This window comes from Triturus cristatus, chromosome 11, assembly GCF_964204655.1.
Source record: "Triturus cristatus chromosome 11, aTriCri1.1, whole genome shotgun sequence".
Lineage (NCBI taxonomy): Eukaryota > Metazoa > Chordata > Amphibia > Caudata > Salamandridae > Triturus > Triturus cristatus.
In genome coordinates, this window is record NC_140594.1 from 1,156,859,385 (window position 1) to 1,156,881,857 (window position 22,473).

Sequence of the window (22,473 nt, forward strand, 5' to 3'; positions counted from 1 at the left end):
GAGAGGGCCAATGTCACTGGTTGGGTGAGAGGGCCAACGTCACTGGTTGGGTGTGATGTCCAGTGTTTCTGGTTGGGTGTGATGTCCAGTGTTTCTGGTTGGGTGAGAGGGCCAACTTCACTGGTTGGGTGTGATGTCCAGTGTTTCTGGTTGGGTGTGATGACCAGTGTTTCTGGTTGGGTGTGATGTCAAGTGTTACTGGTTGGGTGTGATGTCCACATCACAGATTGGTTGTGATGACCAGTGTCACTGGTTGGGTGTGATGACCAGTGTCACTCGTTGGGTGTGATGACCAGTGTCACTGGTTGGGTGTGATGACCAGTGTCACTGGTTGGGTGTGATGACCAGTGTCACTGGTTGGGTGTGATGACCAGTGTCACTGGTTGGGTGTGATGACCAGTGTCACTGGTTGGGTGTGATGAACAGTGTCACTGGTTGGGTGTGATGTCCAGTGTCACTGGTTGGGTGTGATGTCCAGTGTCACTGGTTGGGTGTGATGTCCAGTGTCACTGGTTGTGTATGATGGTTGATAACTCTGGCTTGATGCAATATCTTCTCTGTTACCGGTTGGGTGTGATGTTCGATGTGACTGCATGCGTAAGATGTCCTACGTCACTGGTTGGGAGTGATGTCTATTGTCAGTGGTTGGGTGTGATATCCAGTGTCGCTGGTTCCGTGTGATCGATGCCAAAGGAATAGTAAAATTGCCTGCGTTTACTGGTTAGGTCCAATGTCACTAGTTGGGAGTGATGTCCAGTGTCGCTGGTTGCGTGTGATGTCCAATGTCACTAGTTGGGAGTGATGTCCAGTGTCGCTGGTTGCGTGTGATGTCCAATGTCACTGGTTGGGTGGGATGTCCAACGTCACTGTTTGGACATAGTGCTGTGTGTTGCTGACTGAATGTAAGATGCACAACATCACTGTTTGGGGAAGATGTTTGAACCAACTTCCTGGGTAACATATTCAACATCCCAACAAGTGGGGTTAGATATTGATTTTTGCTGGGTGGGTAGGCCACTGGTTGTGTATGATGGTTGATAACACTGGTTTGATGCAAGATCTTCTGGGTTACCGGTTGGGTGTGATGTTCGATGTGACTGCATGGGTAAGATGTCCTACGTCACTGGTTGTGTGTAATGTTTGTTGCTGCTGGCTGGATAAAATGCTTGACATCACTGATTAGGTAAGGTGTCTGATGCCAGTGGCCTTTGGGGAAATGAAAGGGGGAAGCTGTGAAATAAATGGAAGAAATAAGTGATAAGGAGTGTATTTAGAGAAGTTGTAAAAGTGACCAAGGGGGAGAAAGGGAGGAGAGAGGGGCATCAAGTGCAGGAGCTTTTGAACAGAAAGAAGGATGAGGAAAGGCGAGAAGAATAACGAACGATGGTGAACATGAGATACAAGGAGACACATGGAGGGGGAGTAGAGAATGAGTGATGGGATGAAGGAAGGAATAAGAACAGGGTTGATAAACAGAAAGGAAGAAAGTGAAAAGAGGAGGGATGGGAAGAGAGTCATTATTTAGGAGAAGGAAGGAGTGACTGAGAGGGTGGTGAGTAGACTGGAGGGAGTGGCAGAAGAGAAGGGCCCTTCACATGGTCCTGGGTCACACATGTATTCTTTTTAATTCCAAAATGAGACAAGGGGGCCAATCGGAGCTCGGTCCATGATTGGATGGCATCTTTCTGTGTATAAGGTCTAAACCTTTTCCCTCTTTAAACTCAGGTGTGGAAACTGTTAGACCTGTACATTCCTTCTTCTGGTTTAGTGAGTCCTCCCTGCCTTCGGTAACCAAGCTCAAGAAGCTTCTGTACCTGCCCTGTGTATACTCTACAATGCCTCCTTTAAACCATATGATATTCACCCGATCTGAAGGCCTCTTGTTCATGGCTGGGCTTGAGTCTCAAACCTTCAGTGTCCCTCAAACAGATTCCGCGCTGGATATTGCGACTCCTTGAATGTCGCGAGTCATGTCAGTAGCTCTCAAAGCTGGCAGTCACAATACTGAGGAGTCAGCCTAGTCTGGGATCTACAGATTGTCTAACTAGTGGCCAGAATCCAAGCTCTTTCCTCACAAAATATCTGGAGTATGTAGAAGTAGGTTTCTAGCTCTCGGTCCGGAGTTGATGTCATCGCCCTAGATTCATGCGGTGCACACAGAACCAGCATTCTCTGCATCTGTGCACCCACTGGCATCATTGAAACCTTGAACTCCACTTTTTATTTTTTAAGTATTTTTGTCTGCAGGGTATTTACCTGATACTTCCTATCAATCCCAGGTCCACCTCGTCCACCCCTCCACTCCACTCCATCCTCTGGCACTAAATCCAGCCGAGCTTTTATCCACAGACCCACGTCCACTGCAGTTTAATTGAGCTGCCTCATTGGCTTAGGAGTGTGCACTTCAGGTACATACTGCCAGAAGGGAGGAAGACCCCCTGCCTCTGGTGGAGGAGAGAAGGACCTGTGGTGTCTGCTTCCAGCCTGCTGCTCCGCCAGTGATGTGTGTGGAATGTTAGTATCAGTGATGATGTCAGAGTGTTGGGTGCGTGGGTGAGATCCTTGCTGCTCCTGTTGGGGTTTGTTACTTGAAGATACCACTTGTACCAGACTTTCTTCAATTACCACGGGACCGGTACCTCACACTAGCATGTGTGAGCTGCAGGGGCTTAGAACTTGTGAGGTCTGACATGTGACGTTATATGTTCCCTGTGTGACGTGTGAAACACTTCTGGAGGACCAGGGTTGTGTACAGTTCTTCTTCCTCTGGGACAGGGCAGCCCATGCAGTTAGAGCATGATTCCTTCTGCAGTGTGAGCCTCACATGGACCTGCTGACCTGGATGATGGCTCCAGAGCTGGCTGCGCATGACTGACACACAGACCAGGTATGCTGCCTGGAAGGTCTCTCTGGGGATGCCAGGATCCCTTGGCTAATGCCTTTCTGCCATCACCACTGTCACCGCAGCCTTTCTATCAAGAGTGGGCTTCAGTGTCCTTCCTATATTTGCCCCAATGACTCATCCAGTGGGTTTAGTATCATCCGGGTTACCCTGCTGGCACACTGGCACCGCCAGCACTTCCTGTAAATTCTGCCCATTCTTCCAACAGGAAATAGAAGATGTAAACAGCGAAGATGCAGATGGTGAAGACACCGCACAAGGCATGATCGTGAAACCTGGAGCAAAAGCCAGCCCGGTAAGAATCAGAATACACTACACTGCGCATGCGCGAAGTAACACAGGGCGCCTCCGTCCATCCCTGAGCCAATCACGTGTCACAAACAGACTTTGCTGTTCTTGGTGAGAACAGTGCTCCATTGTCACAGGGGTCGCAGGCGGTGAGCATTGATCAGTTTTGTGTCATGTTTGACTTGTGGACGGAAAAGGTGTTGGGTCAAACTGGACAACTTGAAGCTTGGGTCAGAAGAGGGTGCCAGGGTGGCCACTTCATTTCAGATCACCCAGTTCTGAGATTTTCCCCTGCCAATGACTTATTTCGGGTGTGTTAGTCTGCTACGTTTAATGGAAGCCAAGCAGGATTGCAACACCCAGAATGCTTCCGGTGTTTCCGGTGAAGCCCCGGACTGTAACCAGCCTCCCTAACATCATGGAGTGAGGCGGTCTCCTGAGCGGGTGGGTCATTTCGTTGGTGCTGAATTTTAGAAGGCTCCATCTTGGAAATAGAAAATGTATCTAGTGTGTATATGCGCTCTGCTTGACCACATGGTGGAGGGTGGTATCTGTAAATGTGGGACACCTATATTTCCAAGACCGGTTCATCACCTTCACTGACACTCAGCTAACATTTGCAGTCTCCCAGTCCTACTTCTTGCAACCCAACAGGATGCTCAAAGCAGCCATAGCGACGAGAAGCTCGACCCCAGGCAGCCCCTGATTTCCAACACCACCTCCTGTAATAGACCTAAAGGTGAGAAGCAAAGCATTGCCCGCTTTACAGGGCTCTGAGGAATGACATAGGATCACCCAGCGGACAAAGAAGAATGAGTGTTTCTGTAGGGTGAATATTATCTGAACGGATTGGTCCTAGGTCTGAGCGCGGGTGTCACACTGCTTTACTAGTGCAGGGTTCAGACTGACCCTTTTCAATCTACGGCCCCAGACCTACATGAGCCTCATAGGTCTTCAAGCAACTACCCAAATCAATGCAGCACCTGCCCAGGGTGCATTAATCCTGAAGCCACATCATGACCTTCAGGGTTCCGGAGCACATTAATAGATTGACCAATCAAATGCAGTAAAATCCTGCATTGTGCCTACTGAGTAGTTACTGTGAGAAGTTGGTCTGATATATGCTGTCCACTAGTTCTAGTGGGCACCTTGTATCAGTCCAAACAACCCCTTATGGTGATAGGTTAAAGACAACCTTTATTGAAAGCTATCCTAGTGGTAGCTATGGAGAGCAGCCTTCAGGCTAAGTCTTGAAGGAATGTAAAGCAGCTTGTTTTACCAGTCTATAATCTCTTGAATGATCAAATGAAAGGACAACCACACCAGGTATATATTCAAAATATATGTATTTAAGATAGAACACACCCCTCTAGTCTCTTTGAGACTGGAGTTCAAAGTACGTAAGTTACAAGTTAGCAATCAACAGTAATAGCACAAATACACGCTTGGGCCCTAGGGGCGTACCGAACCATATACCAAAAAAGTGGTATAAGAACCACGACTGGAATAGACACTAGGCCTATTGCCTCTAGAATCGCTGGGACCCCAAGGAACCACCCAAGGTAGTGACACAGGGGACCCACGGGGACTGGATGCAGTGTGTAAACACACCCGCGGGTTCCTATTATCTTCTATGGGCAATGTCGCGGTTGGCATTTTAAAGATTAGGGACACTTCTCATCGAGTTAGGACCAAACCCTTTTGGACTTAAGAAGTTCTAGGGCTAGCACCCACGAGAGCACCGTAGTTTTTAGGCGCAAGAAACATGGAGGACTCAGATTCTCCTTCCTGGCTCCTTCCTTTTGGAATTCACTCCCGTTGGAACTTAGACTCTCTCCCTCTCACCTACACTTTAGGTCTCTTCTTAAAACTCACCTCTTCCGCAGCATTTATACTTAAGTACTCTTCTCCCCCCTTCCGTGCCTCCCCTTAAGCAAGTGATCAGCGCCAAGAAACCGTCCGGTGTAAGTTGCGCTTTACAAGTTTCTTTTACATTACATTACATTACATTACATTACATTACTCGAGTTAGCTCACCCAGGGAAGCCGGGTGCATAGGTGTCTTTTGGTGTCGGGTCGCGTCGTCGATTTCAATGGAAGCCTGCAAAGAAGTGCTGCTGTCGTGAAGAGGAGAAGTGTCCGGAGAGATCCAAGCCTGGATCTAGGATGGAAGGAACCTGAAAGCAGAGGGGACAGAGTCTGGATCACTTGCCAGTGACCTAGGGCAGGATGGACCAATGCCCACAGATGTCGGGTGCTTCAGGTGAGTTGATGGGTGTCTTGACTCTTCAGCCATGAGGTCCAGGAGGAGTCGACGAAGTCCATGAGCCGGATTCGAGCTGTCCCATAAAGTCTGTCGAGTGCTGCGGTGTCTGTGACCAGAATGGACCCAACAAGTAACTGGAATTCAGAGAAAGAACTGCGGTGCAGACCAGCAAGGTCTGAGGGACTCACCCAGCGAGGGTAAGTCAGAGCACGTCTGGAGCAACCAGTAACGCCCAATCAGAAAAGGAGTTTCCTTCGTGGGGACCTGCTAGTCAACGGGCTAGTGATCGCGAAGGAGCCTCAAGCAGTCGCACTTAAAGCTGGCTCACGGGCCACTCGTGGAGTGGAGGCCAACAATCTTCGGTGCAGGATGTGCTCAAGGCTGGGGCTACTCAGAGCCCAAAGCACAACTTCGAGGACGACCAGGAAGATAGTGTTGCTAAAGTTCACGGTGTCCAGGGGTCACGGTTCCACATCACCCACGATAGCCACGGGCCTCAGCTTTGCTGTGGACTCAGGGTTGCCTCGGGGAAGTCTGGAAATCTACCTCTGGGGATGCAGATACTTCAGTGTACAGCGGGAGCTTCAGAATTGCTGACCGGTCAGTTGCTTCTTTGGTGCCTACCATGCAGGGGAGTCACTCCTTGACCCCAAGGGAGATCTCTTCAGTCTTCCAGTCAGGATAGAACGTCGAAGGTCCAGGATGTACATTGCAGAGTTTCGTCCAGGGTAATCTAAAGTCCCAGGGAGTGGATTCCTATACTTATAATGAGTTTAGGGGATGGACTAACTCTAAGACCCCACCTATGGGTGGGCCAGGAAAGAGGGGTGGTTACACCCATTTCCTTTGTCCAGTTTCGCACCAGAGCAGGGGCAGGTCCCCTGCAACCGGTTTGAACTGGAGTATGCAGAGGGACACCAAGTGTGCCCCCAGTGCAGGACACCTCCCCTAGACAGGAAACCTATTGTCCAGGCCTTCCCTGCTGGAGTTTCGGTCAGCAGCAGGAGGCCAGACCCGTGTCTGTGGCAGAGGCATCCATTTTGTGATGCCAGGGCTCAGGAAAGTCCTACCGGGTTTAGCCAGTGTGAACATCTCTCCCTCTAGAAGGGTAGATTGCTACCCCCGCCGCCAGAAGTGGTGCGGTGGGGGGGGTGGTATTCCAAAGCGTTTGACATCAAACACGACATGTTTTGATGCAGCCATCCCAAAGTTAGCATTTACCGCAAGGTTATAATGCACTTAAGAGTATATGGTATGGCGGTATCCCAGAACAGCCATAAGGAAGTATTTCCGAAAGCTGTAGAGGGTCTCAGCTCATGCTTGGGCACCCTCTCACACAAAACCAAGCACTCTGCCTTCAGTATTGTCAAGGCCTGCTATAGGAGTGGCTTATAGGTTTATATGTGTCTGTTTAGGGTAGTGATGGAGGTAGCCTATACCACTGTAAGATGTGCAAGCACACCCTTACCCAGACTGCAGTAGCAGACCTGTGGTGTCATTTTGGAGTGCTTCCCAGGGGTGACATAATACATGCTGCAGCCCCTGGTAGGCCTCTGAGGTACCTATGCCCTAGGTACATAGTATACCATATACTAGGGGCTTATAAGGCACTCCAGAATCCAATTAGATATGTACCTAATGTACATGGAAACCATTTTAGAGAGGAAGCAGCTAGGCTGTGGTCCTGATTAGCAGGGCCACAGCCAGACTAAGGTCAAAAAACAGTGAAACACCAGCAAAAAGTGGGGGTACCCATGTGAAGCAGATCCTACTCTCCTACAGTTACTTTTCCAAATGGAGTATTAAGTGCATGGAAGGCGGCTCTGCTTACCCTTGAGTTGGCCCGGCGTAGGACGCCAACAAAGGGGTTGAGGACACAGGGTCCACCACTAAAACGCTGACAGATGTTGAGGTATGGACAAATGCAGACTTGAAACTGGTCTGGAGGGATGACAAACTAGCGGAAGCACTGGTGGGCTGGGGGACATTACACCAGGCTGCAGAGTTCCCCAAGATAAAATGTCTCCTTTATTCCCGCAGCGCTGTGTGCCAGGCATGGTTGGGTGCACTCATGGCTTGTTTAAGATCCTTCACCAAAGTACTGCAGCTCTTTGTCACCATGATCACCCCTCAAGGTGATGGTTGGAGATCTAAAGTGTACGCCCCTTCTGGAGTGAACCCACCAGCACGCTCCGATGTGTAATACTGGACGTGACGTCCTAGTTGCCCAATCGCGATTAGGTCTTTGCTAGTATTGTTGCCCATTTATCTTACTTCTTTATTTTAGTAAAAAGGGTTTGCGTTTAGGGCACTCTTCCAGAGTCAAAAGCTCCTCTTGTGGCACCGATGTTAATGTTCTCTAGTTTTTGATAGGGGTGCACTAGATGAAAGGCCAACCCGAAGCTTCACTCAGGTTAGACGTTACCCGCTTGAGTTCATGAACAGGGCTCTGGTATCACTCAATATCCAACTGGGATTCTAGTAGAGCGCACGGTACCGGGGGCCGCGTCCTGGGATACTAAGGGTAAATAAACGAAACCTATGCACCCTGGAGCTTCTCTATGCACCGAAAGGACCTACAGTGGGTTGTAGTAGACAAACCTGACCTGTTGTTGAATCACTGGATGTCATGGGGTGGTGTCCTCCAGTACAGAATGCCCTCTTCATGCCCTTTAACAATTTATATAACATACCCACATACTTGTCATTCTCAATTTCTCTCTAAGACAGAGGAGCACACCTCCTACTTCCTCGATTCAACCTTCTAGTGCTATATTGTCTGTGCCTAGGTGAAGAACTGATGGTAAGCGGTATCCATTAGATGTCAAGATATTTCACCTGGTCATGTTGATGGATTACCCTTCTTGTTGCAGATTACTCCACACCCTCCTGCCTCCCCTTGTTGAAAGGCTACATGTAGGCTCTGTATGTTGTCCTTAATAACATTTCCCCTTTGAGCGCTGTCTCTTTCTTGCCTCTCATGCCGGGGGCACTAACATCACTCATGCGGGTGGCGCCTCCAGGGGTGCTTCTGGGATGCCCTCCTGTTCTATCTCTGCCTCTTTCTTACCTCAACTGCCGGGGACACTAACATCACACGTATGAGATGCACCTCCAGGGGTGCTTCTCAGATGCCCTTCCTCTGGCTCTGTTTCTTACTTGCCTCCACTGACTGGGGCACTAATATCACACTTGCGAGTGGCGTCTCCAGGGGTGCCTCTCAAATGGCCTCCTGGGCTCGCTGTGTCTTTTTTGCCTCTACTGCCGGGGGCACTAACATCACACGTGCGAGTGGCACTTCCAGGGGTGCTTCTCAGATGCCCGCCTGTACACTCTCTGGCTCTCTCTCTTTCTCGCCTCCATGTAGGAGAGTAGGATCTGCTTCACATGGGTACCCCCACTTTTTGCTGGTGTTTCACTGTTTTTCGACCTTAGTCTGGCTGTGACCCTGATAATCAGGACCCCAGCCTAGCTGCTTCCTCTCTAAAATGGTTTGCATGTACATTAGGTACATATCTAATTAGATTCTGGAGTGCCTTATAAGCCCCTAGTATATGGTATACGATGTACCTAGGGCATAGGTACCTCAGAGGCCTACCAGGGGCTGCAGCATATATTATGCCACCCCTGGGAAGCACTCCAAAATGGCACCACAGGTCTGCTACTGCAACCTCTGTAAGGGTGTGCTTGCACCCCTTACAGGGGTATAGGCTACCTATATCCACACATATATACAGACACATATAAACCTATAAGCCACTCCTATGGCAGGCCTTGACAATCCTGAAGGCAGAGTGCTTGGTTTTATGTGAGAGGGTGCCCAAGCATGAGCTGAGCCCCTCTGCAGCTTTCGGAAATACTTCCTTATGGCTGTTCTGGGATACAGCCATACCATATACTCTTAAGTGCATTATAACCTTGCGGTAAATGCTAACTTTAGGATGGCTGCACGGAAACATGTGTTTGGTGTCAAATGCTTTGGAATCCTCCCCCCCGCCAGATCTGGTGGCGGGGGTAGCATTCCACCCTTCTAGAGGGAGAGACATGTTCACACTGGCTTAACCCGATAGGACTTTCCTGAGCCCTGGCATCACAAAATGGATGCCTCTGCCACAGACACGGGTCTGGCCTCCTGCTGCTGACCGAAACTCCAGCAGGGGAGGCCTGGACAATAGGTTTCCTGTCCCAGGGAGGTGTAACCACCTCCTCAGACAGGCAGATGTGTATTGGGGCTGGGCAGGAGCACTCTCTGGTGCTTTGAAGTCCTGCACTGGGGGCACATTTGCTGTCCCTGTGCATAGCCCAGTTCAAACCGGTTGCAGGGGCTACCTGCCCCTGCTCTGGCGCGAAACTGGACAAAGGAAATGGGTGTAACCACCCCTCTTTCCAAGCCCACCCATAGGTGGGGCCTTCGAGTTAGTCCATCCCCTAAACTCACTACAAGTATAGGAATCCCGTCCCTAGGATTTTAGATTACCCTGCACGAAACTCTGCAACATATATCCTTGACCTTCGACGTTCTACCTTAACTAGAAGATTGAAGAAATCTCCCTTGGGGTCAAGGAATGACTCCCCTGCTTGGCAGGCACCAAAGAAGCAACCGACCGGTCTGCATCGCTGAAGCTCCCACCGGACGCCGAAGTCTTTGCATCACCAGAGGTTGATTTCCAGACTTCTCCGAGGCTACCCTGAGTCCACAGCAAAGCTGAGGCCCGTGGCTATCGTGGGTGACGTGGAACCATGACCCCTGGACACCGTGAACTTTTGCAGCAACACTATCTTCCTGGTCCTCCTTGAGGTTGTGCTTTGGGCTCCGAGTAGCCCCCGCCTTGCGCACCTCCTGCACTGAAGATTGTTGGCCTCCACTCCACGAGTGACCCGTGGGCCAGCTTCAAGTGCAACCACTTGAGGCTCCTTCGCGATCACTAGCCCGTTGACTAGCAGGTCCCCACGAAGGAAACTCCTTTTCTGATTGGGCGTTACTGGTTGCTCCAGATGTGGCCTGACTTACCCTTGCTGGGTGAGTCCCTCAGACCTTGCTGGTCTGCACTGCAGTCCTTTCTCTGATTTCCAGTGACTTGCCGTTGCCAAGGCTTGTTGGGTCCATTCTGGTCGCAGACACCGCAGCAGTCGATAGACTTCATGGGACAGCTTGAATCCGGCTCGTGGGCTTCGTCGACGCCTCCTGGGCCTCGTGGCTGAAGAGTCAAGACACCCATCAACTCACCTGAAGCACCCGACATCTGTGGGCATTGGTCCATCCTGCCCTGGGTCACTGGCAAGTGACCCAGACTCTGTCCCCTCTGCTTTCAGGTTCCTTCCATCCCAGATCCAGGCTTAGATCTCTTCGGACACTTCTCCTCTTCACGGCAGCAGCAGTGCTTTGCAGGCTCCCATTGAAATAGACAACGCTGTAAGGGATCTCAGGGTTTTCTGCAGGAGCGTCAGGAACTTGAAGAGTATGTCTCAGTCCTCCCCTACGGCCTTCCGACTCTATCACACACTAGAGTATCGGATGACACGCCAGGGGAAAACAGGGAAACAAAACAAGGGAAGGTGGGGGAAACTTCTGTGGCGTGGCTGAAGATGGATCAAGGATGAGGCTCTACTCCGCTGTAATATAAAGGCCGGGTTATCTTCAGTGGTCACAATGTCACCTCTATATATCTAGACATAACTAACCCTGGAATCCCACATACCAATGTTCTGTCACATCCGATCTGAAATAGTGTAGATCTTGAGGTTTCAGGCCGGAGGTTCCTATACCACAGAAAACAGATGATTTAGATAACAACCCCCAACTGAAAACATATGGATCTCCTCAAACGAATAACTCACCCCACCAATCTACAATAGAATCACAGGTTCTCCAACTATGGTCCATTATGCATGTTTAAAAGAGGTGTTCATATAGGGTGTAGGTAGAGAGCTGTCAAAGGAACAAAACACTGATTACTCCCCAAACTGTATTTACATACTTAAGGTAAAGAAAAGGCAGCGCACAGCGCTGTTACCGTGCTTCTGTTGTACTGAAGTTACGGGCACAGTGGTCCACGCTAGCATCCCCAACGAACTTCGAGTTTCTCTCCCCTGCTGCCCAGTGGGGAAATTCCACGACACTATGTGGGTGATCAGGGAGGTTGTACAGCGGAGAAGCAGTAAAGAATACGCTTGAGGTAACGCCCCAAACTTCTGGCCAAGCGCCAGGGAGGCGTGCCGACCCACAGAGACAAGTAACAATAGAACGGGACTATCGAGGAATTGAAGGTGTTTGTAAGGAGTAAGAAACAAATTATACAGGGCTGGGTCTGTCCTATACTCCGCAGAGGAGCGGGTAGTAGGGGGAAATAATGGGAGCAAGGAGACCCTTCAGGATGCGGAGTCGGACTGGGAATTCGCGGCAACACGAAGGGGACTGCTGTCCTATACTCAGCAGAGGAGCGGGTAGTAGGGGGAAATAATGGGAGCAAGGAGACCCTTCAGGATGCGGAGGCGGACTGGGAATTCGCGGCAACACGAAGGGGACTGGTGACACTCACGCCTCAGCAGGGGGGTGGACGAAACACCGGGAACAAGGAGGCACGAACACCGTGCCAGGTCTGGAAGTCAACGGAACTGGCTGAGGAGCGTCTCCACCAAGAACACCAGAGACGCGGGCTTTCCCTGCGAAACGCTCAAGACGCCAAACACGAACTCCGGAAACAGGAAATAAGACGGAAGTCAGGCAACGAGAGCAAGGGATGGAAACAGAGCTCAAAGCTAGAACGCTAAGCGCGTTCGAGAGCGTTTAGGGTCCTTATATACTGGACCGTCTTCCGTGTCGGACCTCGGGGCATGACAGCCGCGACCCGACACCAAAAGACACCTATGCACCCGGCTTCCCTGTGTGAGGTAACTCAAGTACTCCGGTGCTCTCGTGGGTGCTAGCCCTAGAATTTCTTAAGTCCAAAAGGGTTTGGTCCTGACTCCATTAGAAGTGTCCCTAATCTTTTAATTTCCAACTGCGACATTGCCCATAGAAGATAACTGGACCCCGCGGTTGTGTTTACACACTGCATACAGTCCCCGTGGGTCCCCTGTGTCACTATCTTGGGTGGTTCCTTGGGGTCCCAGTGATTCTAGAGGCAATAGGCCTAGTGTCTATTCCAGTCGTGGTTCTTATACCACTTTTTTGGTATATGGTTTGGTGCGCCCCTAGGGCCCAAAAGTGTATTTGTGCTACTACTGATGATTGCTGACTTGTAAACTAAGTACTTCGAACTCCAGTCTCATAAAGAGACTAGAGGGGTGTGTGTTAACCTAAATACATATATTTTGAATATATACCTGGTGTGGTTGTCCTTTCATTTGATCATTCAAGAGATTATAGACTGGTAAAACAAGCTGCTTTACATTCCTTCAAGACTTAGCCTGAAGGCTGCTCTCCATAGCTACCACTAGGATAGCTTTCAATAAAGGTTGTCTTTAACCTATCACCATAAGGGGTTGTTTGGGCTGATATATGCTGTCCACTAGTTCTAGTGGGCACCTTGTATCAGGCCACCTTCTCACACTCTACTGCTGGGGGCACTAACATCACTCATGTGAGTTGTGCCTCCAGGGGTGCTTCTCAGATGCCCTTCCTCTGGCTGTCTCTTTTTTCCCTCTACTGACGGGGGCACTAACATCACCCGAGCGAGTGGCACCTCCAGCGGTGCTTCTGAGATGCTCTCCTGGACTCTTTCTTGCCTCCACTGCCGGGGGCAGTAACTTCACATGTGCAAGTGGCACCTCCAGGGGTGCTTCTCAGATGCCCTCCTGGACTCTCTGGTTCCATCTTCTCTCTAGTGCCAGGGGCACTAACATCACACGTGCGAGTGGCACCTCCAGGGGTGCATCTCAGATGCCCTCCTGGACTCGCTCTATCTTTCTTGCCTCTACTGCCAGGGGCACTTACATCAAATGTGTGAGTGGCACCTCCAGGGGTGCTTCCCAGATGCAATTCTCAGATGCACTCCTGGACACTCTCTGGCTCTCTCTCTCTTTTTTGCCCCTACTGCCGGGGGCACTAACATCACATGTGCAAGTGGCACCTCCAGGCGTGCTTCTCAGATGCCCTCCTGGACTCTCTGTGGCTCTGTCTTTCTTGCCTCTACTGCCAGGGGCACTAACATCACTCATTCGAGTGGCGCCTCCAGGAGTGCTTCTCAGATGCCATCTTGGACTCTCTCTGGCTCTTTTTACCTCTGCTGCCGGGGGCACTAACATCACACGTGCAAGTGGTTCCTGCAGGGGTGCTTCTCAGATGCTCTCCTGTACTCTCTCTGGCTCTGTCTCTCCTGCCTCAACTACCGGGGGCACTAACATCACACGTGTGAGTGGCGCCTCCAGGGGTGCTTCTCCGATGCCCTCCTGGACTCTCTGGCTTATTTTTGCCTCTGCTGTCGGGGGCACTAAAATCATACGTGTAAGTGGCGCATCCAGGGGTGCTTCTCAGATGCCCTCTTCGACTCTATATGGCTCTTTCATGCCTCTGCTGCCGGGGCACTAACATCACAAGTGCGAGTAGCACCTCCAGGGTTGATTCTCAGATGCCCTCCTGGAATCTCTCTGGCTCTTTCTTGTGTCTACTGCCGGGGGCACTAACATCACACTTGCGAATGGCACATCCAGGGGTGCTTAAACAACAGTTGATGGACAGAAAGCAGAAACATTTCATACATTCACCCCAGTACAGAGATCTGGGCCTAAATCCATCGTTTTTTTGCACACCATGCCATTCCAGGTGGAACCCAGCCATATGTAAATCAGTCTTGACCCTGTGCCTCATGGAAACAGTCTGGCCCGAACTGCCAGGCCAGGTCCTCCCTGGACTGGAAACAAGCATCCTAGGACCGGTTTCGGGATTTCACCCCTCATCAGCCAGGATAGCTTGATTCCAGTAGCATGGAGAGCACGGGACCCACGTCTGGGCATATCCGTCCCGTTTGCATATGTCGTCCTAAGTGGGAAGGGTATGCCCAGGTGTGGGTCCCGTGCTCACTACGCCGCTGAATTCAAGCTTGCTTGGCTGATGAAGGGTGATGCCCTGAAACCGGTCCCGGGATGCTTGTTCCCGGTCCAGGGAGGACCTGGCTTGGCAGCTCGGGCTGGACTGTTCCCGTAAGGAACAGGGTCAAAACTGATTTGCATATGGCTGGGTCCAAACTGGGGTGGTGTGGTGAGCAAAAGAATGATGTATTTAACCCAGATTCTTATGACTGGGGGTGAATGTTTGCATTGTCCAGCATTCCGTCCAATTGTTTCTTTTGCATCCAGGGGTGCTTCTCAGATGCCCTCCTCGACTCTCTCTGGCTCTATCTCTTTCTTGCCTCTTTTGCTGGGGGCACTAACATCACATGTGCGAGTGGCGCATCCTGGAATGCTTCTCAGATGCCCTCCTGGACTCTCTCTGGGTCTGTCTCATTCTTGCCTGTACTGCCGGGGGCACTAACATCAGACACATAAAAGTGGCTCCTCCATAGATGCTTCTCAGATGCCCTCTTGGACTCTCTCTGTCTCTTTCGTGCCTCTACTGCCGGGGGCACTAACTTCACTCGTACGTGTGGTGCCTCCAGGGGTGCTTCTCCAATGCCCTCCTGGACTTCCTCTGGCACCACCTGCTGTACACGGAGAAGGGTAGAATGATTCTGGATCCATCCTGGAACCCTGAGACACTTCTAGAGATGAGTAATCTGCAGGAAGACAGAGTATCCATCAGAAAAATGGTAACTGAAGAACATAACATGATGTTTGCTTTTCAACCCTCAATGTTGGGGAAATACTGGAATTGATTATTGTAGTTTTGTGACAGAAACCACGACGCACACTCTCCGGCTGCTTCCGGTGTTCTACAAGAGCAGCTGAAACATGCACTGGAGACCATGAAAATGATGCAAGATGGGGGAGGGTCAGAGGATTTGCTGGTGAGAATTGATGGTCTTTTTACTGTAATTCTTCAACCTTCACTTCTGTTTTCTACACAGGTTCCTGTGGAAGGGATCACCATTTTGCACCAGTTCCCATTTTCCTCTGGGCTCCAGCGGATGTCGGTCATCACGCAGGTCATCGAAGGGGACGACCACATGGCTTTCATGAAGGGCGCTCCTGAGATGGTGGCGAGTTTTTGCAGACAAGACACAGGTGCATTTGCAAATCACTGTAAATAAAATGAAGTACTTGGGCTCAACTAGAAGGAAATAGTTTTAAAGTTGTGTAAAACAAAAATAGACTGGTCCAATGGAAACCATTGAATCTCCCAAGAAAGATTAATCATGCAACAGCCCCACAAAGCGCGTCCTCTGAGCTCCCTTTGTCAGAGTTGGTTGGCCGTGACGGAGGGTGTCACTTAGGTTTGCTTTACACCTGTGTTGGCAAAGAGACGGGGTACAGGTCTGGACTGCCCTCTCTCCTTAAGGTTAAACAGACACCTCCATCGCTTTTCCAAAAGTAAAAATAAAAATACAATCCTCTCTAAATCCAAACAAACCTATAAAATACAATCCTTTCTAAATCCAAACAAAACCATATTATCTTGTGGTTTAGAGGAGTCCTAATCTCTTACATTTTATTCTGGCTGCTTGTTTTAGATCTGTGGAAAATTCCTCTAAGTTGTAGGTATGTGGACCAGAGTCTTGCAAGGTGACAACCTCACTGCCCAAGAAAGAAAGAAAACAACATCAAAGACCTTGTGGGAATACATGCCTCTTTTGTTTGCTTTTTCTAATATTCCTTTTTGGCTTAAAATTTAGAAAGGGTGTTTCCTCCCTGTTTTATTTATTCATTTATAAAGTTTAATACAGCGCAAACATGACCCTAGCGGGTAGCCGAGTGCTTCACAATGATCTAGGCGACGTGTATAAAAATGCCAAACATCATCAAGGAGGGACATGGTAAGGGAGAGTCTCTAGAGAGAAAAACACAGGTCCCATGCGGACAACAACCAATAAAACAGAATAAGCATACAGTCTGCGAGAAATAAGCATGCGTGCAAGCTAATGGGTAAATCATGTCCTGGAGTATAGTTCCTGCATTCTATGACCTAATTTTTTTATCAGTATCCTTTTTACTTTCTTCTTGAATGAAGCAGTTCAGTGGTCATTCTGATTTAAGGGGCAAGGGAGCTCCAGATTCGCGGGGCCAGGCATGCGAAGGCTTGGTTATATGTTTTCTTTTTACAAACTTGTGGTGATTTCAGCAGTAGGGAACTAGTGCCTCAAGATGCTCTGACAATCAACCGATCAATCAGGATATTAGAAGTGTGCTACTCGCCCATGGGGGTCTCAAGGCGCTGAGGGGAGTGGGGAGGGGGGGGGGGGATCAGCAGCTCTGTTTAGCCGAAGAGCCAGGTCGAGAGTCTTTCTGTTGGTGTTCAGGGAGGGGGCGCGTCTGATGTCTGCCGGGAGCTCGTTCCAGGTCTTGGCCGCAAAGTGGGAGAAGGATCTTTGGCCTGCTCTGGCTCTGTGGATGCGCGGGGTTTCAGCCAGTGCAAGGTTGCAAGATCTGAGGTTCCTTTTGGGTACGTGAAAGTTGATTCTGTTGAGGTATTCGCCACCAGAAGTCTTTAGTTTTTGTGCTAGTTATCTCGGAGTGTTGAAGTGGAGGGCTTCATGGGTCATGCAAGCAATTTTCAGATGAATCCTTGCCTCATACGGAAGCCACTTAAGAGATTTCAGGTCAGGAGTGATGTGATCCGTTCTTTTTGATCCTGTAATGAGTCTAGCAGCAGAGTTAATAGAGGCCCTTAGTGGCACCAGCTTAGGTCTGAGTATGCCACAAATGGTGCCACTCCCATAGTCCAACCTGGGAATCACTAGAGCTTGAACAGCAGACTCCAGGTCATCCGGCGGAAGGAAGGGTTTCATTTTTCTTAAGATGCTCATGCGAACGTTTGCTCCGTTGGTGGCAGCGCTGATGCGCTCCTAAATGTTCAGTTTCTTGTCCAGCGTTATTCCCAGAGATCTCATGGACTCTAGTGTGGTAAGCAATTCAGCGCTGCTAGTTTTATCCACTCTGCGATGTCAGGAGAGTGTCTGGGTGGGGCAATTAAGAGGAATTCTTGGAGAGCGTTTAGTTTGAGAGGGTTACCAGTCAGCCAGTTTTGTGTGTTTTGTAGAGTTTATTTTAGAGACATAATATCTTTGGGGGAGAGATTTTTAAGTACAGTTGAGTCATATACATACATGTGATAGTGGATGTATGAAAAATTCAACAATTCTGTTAGAGGTTCCATCAATAAGTTAATGACAGTGAGTGAGAGCGAAGGCCCCTGAGGGACCCTTAACGTGACCTGTGTGGGGTTGGATTGGGACTTGTTGACCTTGATTCTTTGAGACCTTCTCTGTAGTAAAGAGGCAAACCAGTTAAGAATGGTCCCCAAATGTTCCATCCTACATTTAAGTAGGTCTAGGAGGTTGTCAGGTTTGACAGTATCGAACACTGATGAGAGGTCTTGGAAGATAAGAAGGTAGGATTCATTCTGATCCAACATTTTTAGTGTATCATCAACCATGTGTGTGAGCGCCGACTCAGTGCTGTGGCCATGGCAGATTCCGGATTGGAATTGATCTAAGGGGCTGAATCTGGTCTGTGTGGTTGCATAGTTGAACATTTCTCAAAGAGCTTTGCCAGTTTTGAAAACGTAGAGATTGAGCAGAGATTGTTTGGTTCGGAGTGGGTCACTGTCGTTTAAACAAAAATAAAAAATGGGGGGTACCCTGCCTAGCTTTATGGCACTCGGGGATCGATCCTCGAAGCAGTGGGGCATTGACTATTTTAGTCCAGACAGGGAGTAGGGACATTTAGATCTCACCAAAGACATTCGTTGGTAGAGGTTTGTTAAAGTGGTTTGAGGGCTTTAGTGTTAGGATTTTGAACATGGCACTTTTATCAAAAGTTTTGAATATGCTCCACGAAGCATTGTTTTTGGGGGTGCGAGCTGTGCTACCTGTTGTCTCAGCAATCAGGGGAGATAAGGATGCTCTATTGATGACCGCAAGTAATGTTCCATCTTTCTTGTCTTTTCCATGAAGGAGGCAGAATCCTTGCAATTTGGCTGAGGTTTAGAATCTGTGGGGGAAGTGTTAGGTTGCTTTTTGGATTGTACCTTGACCAGTTCAAACAGTTTTTCGGGCATTTTCCAGTTGGTTTCTGAAGAAATTTACTTTCGAGCTTCTAATATGTTCGTTGTAGATGATCCTCCGTGATCTCAAGCGTTTAAGGTTTTTGAGGTACGCTGAGGAATGTGTAGCTGACGTCAGAAAAATTGGTGTTTTCCTTGTTTGGAAAACGCTGTTCATAGTTGCGTGGCTTCGGGTCTTTCCTAGTGGAGTTTTATGGGTCATTGCTCCAGCTTACTCAGTAGACTGGCGGAAGGCTGGCCGTAGACACTCACTGTGGACACTGGTGCCAGTAGGGCTTTCATAACCAGAATAGTTGGGACTTCTGTGTTTTTAACTTGGCTAGGGAAAGCCTGGAGAGAGCACATTCCGAGAGGTATTGGCAATTCTTCTCTGAGGACTAGAATGACCGCCTCACCCCAGGTCATTGCAGGCACGGTCTTCGGCCCTGAGATTACTCTGACTCGGGACAAGTCTCTTTACACAGTACCGTAAGATGAAGCCGGGTCCATTAAGAGTCTGCTAGCTGTCCGAAGACCATGGAACCCATTCCTATTCGTGTAGCTTTGCATCCTGTAGATGCGGGCTGCTCTGGCGCAATACTGGTTGTTAAATGACCTGCCGCTGAGTAACAGATCCGATGCGCATACCTGGGGCCTATACCAGAAGCAGGATCATGGATTGAGCAGCCCAACAAAAGTCAGAAGGGCTGCGATGCTGATGGGAAATCCCTCCTGTTGAAGGACAATGTTCTAAATTAAACAGGGAACCAAGATAATTATTGTGATGTTTGATGAGTGACGCTTACTTCTGCCACAATTCTCCCACTGCCACGCAAGCGGAGCAGCTGGGATAGGGTGACCAGATGGCTCCATGTCCTCACTGTTCCATTCAAGGAACTTGCTTTTACATATCCGTGTATTCTGGGAGTTGTAGTTTTGGTCCATCTTAATTGAGCTCATTGGACCAACACACCTGATAGCAATTACATGTAAAATTGGTGGGAAGGTGGTGTCCCGGTGACATGGAGCCATGTGGTCACCTTAAGCGGGGACCGTACCAGCCATTATTCTCCCCCTCCTACATTAGTGGGGCATGGGGGCATCTACCACCCATTATTCACCCTCTCCCCATTAATGGAGCATCATGCCATTATTTGCCCTGTCATGTTATGCAGATTTGTAGAGTGCACCATCACCCGGGCATTGAGCAGATGTGAGTCTAGGCAAACCTAGGGCCTAGTGGGACTACTCATAAGGCCAGGACTTCAGCTTTTTGCAGAATTCAAGAAGTGAGGAGGAGGCTCTGATGTGTGGTGGCAGGTCGATCCATGCCTTATGGAGATGTAGGAGAAGGGTCGACCGCTGGATCTGGTTTTCCGTAAGTGTGGGATTTCTGCTAGTAAGAGTCCGAATTAGCGTAGGTGTCTAAGTTTTACATATTAACGGAGCAGCAGGAGTTATACCAGACATTATGTGTTAAAAATGGGGGTCTCTAGTTGGCAATGATTTGCACCTTTGTCCAAGTAGGGACCTTTGCTTCTAGTCAGGGAAAGGGGGATACACTCCTTAAATAACCCCTGTTCACCCCCTTGGTATCTTGGTACGAGCAGACAGGCTTATCTCAGAGGCAGTGTGTAAAGCATTTGTGAGCACATACAGTAATACAGTGAGAACACTACAAATGGGCACCACACCAGTTTAGGAAAAATAAGTGATATTTATCTAGACTTAACACAAGACCAAATGACAAAAATCCACAATACAGTAATCAAAGTATCCTTAAAAATAGGTTATTCACTTAAATTTAGTTTCTAGCAACCAATAACTCCACTCCGAGTTATTACAACATTGTGACAGAAGAAATTTCAAAGGATGGCACCAACCGCGAGGTGTGCGGCATCTGGTCCGGAGTCAAGCAGACCCCCAAAGAATAGTACCTTGGAATTGTTGAAGCAAAGACAGTTCACAGCGTCGGGGAGGTGCAGCTTGATTGACAATGCATGGCGTCTGTTCCTTACGACCCCAAGGGAGGTGTAGACTCTGTACCTTACTGCAGCACAGGGGAGTTGAGATGACTGTTCTTTACTGCGTCGGGGAGGTGACGTCACGATGGCGCCGAAACCACTGGTTCGAGGCATATGAGCTGCAGATTATACACTGTGCATAGCTCGCCATCTGGTGTTGGGCCCAGATGTTTGCAGTTTGTTTTTCCTCTTGGAAAGTCTTTGGAAGTCACGAGTTTGGTGACTCCTCCTCTGGTTCGTATAGCGCATGGGCTTCGGCTCCATCCTCAGATTGTATTTTTCCGCCATCGGGCTCGGATGTAATACTTTGCGCTCCGGTTCCGAACTTCCCAGTTCACCGATAGACGAAAAATCCTCGCTCATCGAGCTTCTTCAGATAATAAATCATCTTACTCATCTTCTCTTCGGCACTTCTTCGATTCCAGTCGTCGACAGCGGCCTTCGGGCCTATTCCGGCTCCGGTCTCGGCTGATGGAAAGAACTCTCTTCAAGAAGTGCCCTCGATATGGGTCCAAGTCTCCCCACACCGATCTTCATGAGGTGTGCAACCTCTGCCTCTCCCCAGAACACGAGGCCCGAGACTGTCCCGCCTGCAAGTCTTTTCGCTCAAAAAAGACCATTAGAGATCGACGGGCTAGACGCAACATGGCGCACTCCTCGACCTCCGCTCCAGTCGACGTCTTCGGGGACGACGTCGAAGCTCCGGGACAGCAGGACATCGAACAGGAGGACGACTACCTCGTCAGCGCTTCTGAGGCCGACAACTCAGATGTGGAGGACATCACTCCGGCGCAGCGGGTCGTGAGTACAATTCCCCCTCCCACGCCGATACCGAAAAAGGCTTCGGTCACACCTTCGCCTCCGGGCCTAGGCAAGACCAAGGACACTGCTTCTCACACCCCACCTCCGGGTCCGGTAAAGAAGCCTATTAAGCCTTCCGGCAGCTCTGGCTCGAGCCAGCCAACCACCGGTGCCGAGAAACACCCTTCGGCACCGAAGAAAAAATCTGCCTCCACCTCCACACCAAACCCGGCACCGAAGTCTTCGGTGTCGAAACCTGCTCCTCCGGCGCCGACCAAACATCACAAGGCCCCCGGCACCGACACTCCCGTGCCGAGGCCTTCTTCGGCACCGGCCAAAAAACGGAGGTTCCAAGGAAGCACGGCTTCGACAAGCCTAAAAAGCCGTCGCCCCGAAACCTTCGGCGCCGACCGAACAACCAGTGTCGCAGGAGCTTTTCACACCGGATCCTTTGCAAAAAACACTCACCAAGGATCCAAAGACTGGACACTTGACATTGTCTTCAAAAAAGAGACACTTGGACAAGCCAGCTCCACCTCCACCTCCAAAGAGAAGGGACATTGCTACCTCTCCTTTTAGGGTGCCTTCCCCACCTCCTCGACCTCCTCCACCCTCTCCACCTCCACCCCCTCCACCTCATCGTTCCTCCACCTTGTCTCCTGTCCCAGACGATTTGGGGGACTCTTATTATGATCCAGCAGATTTGCCACAAGCTCCCACCCCTACTGGATCTCCAGACCCATGGGATGATTATAACAATCCGGACATCCCAGATGTCCCACAGGATGACCTTTACCCATCTAGGCCATCCCCACCTGAAGATTCCTTGGGTTTTCACCATTTGTTACAACGGGCGGCACACTACCACGGGGTGGAGTTACATACCGACCCAGTGGAGGAGGATTTTCTCCTAGACACCTTTGACGATACACATAGGTCCACTGCCATTCTACCTATGTTAAAGGGCGTAATTAAACATGCCCCTGAGGTTTTTAAAGACCCAGTCAGGGCCAGGGTCCTAAACCCTCGGATAGAGAAGAAATACAAAGCCACC

At 49.7% G+C, this 22,473-nt stretch overlaps 1 protein-coding gene across 1 annotated transcript in view; it reads left to right on the forward strand.

Moving 5' to 3' along the window:
• LOC146788628 (putative cation-transporting ATPase 13A4) overlaps positions 1–22,473 on the forward strand; it is a 633,494-nt gene that overhangs the window by 421,161 nt on the left and 189,860 nt on the right. Inside the window, exons 15-16 of the mRNA XM_085635802.1 lie at positions 3,111–3,197; positions 15,461–15,617. Coding sequence (XP_085491928.1) covers positions 3,111–3,197; positions 15,461–15,617 — 244 coding nt within the window. The remainder of the gene's footprint in view (positions 1–3,110; positions 3,198–15,460; positions 15,618–22,473) is intronic.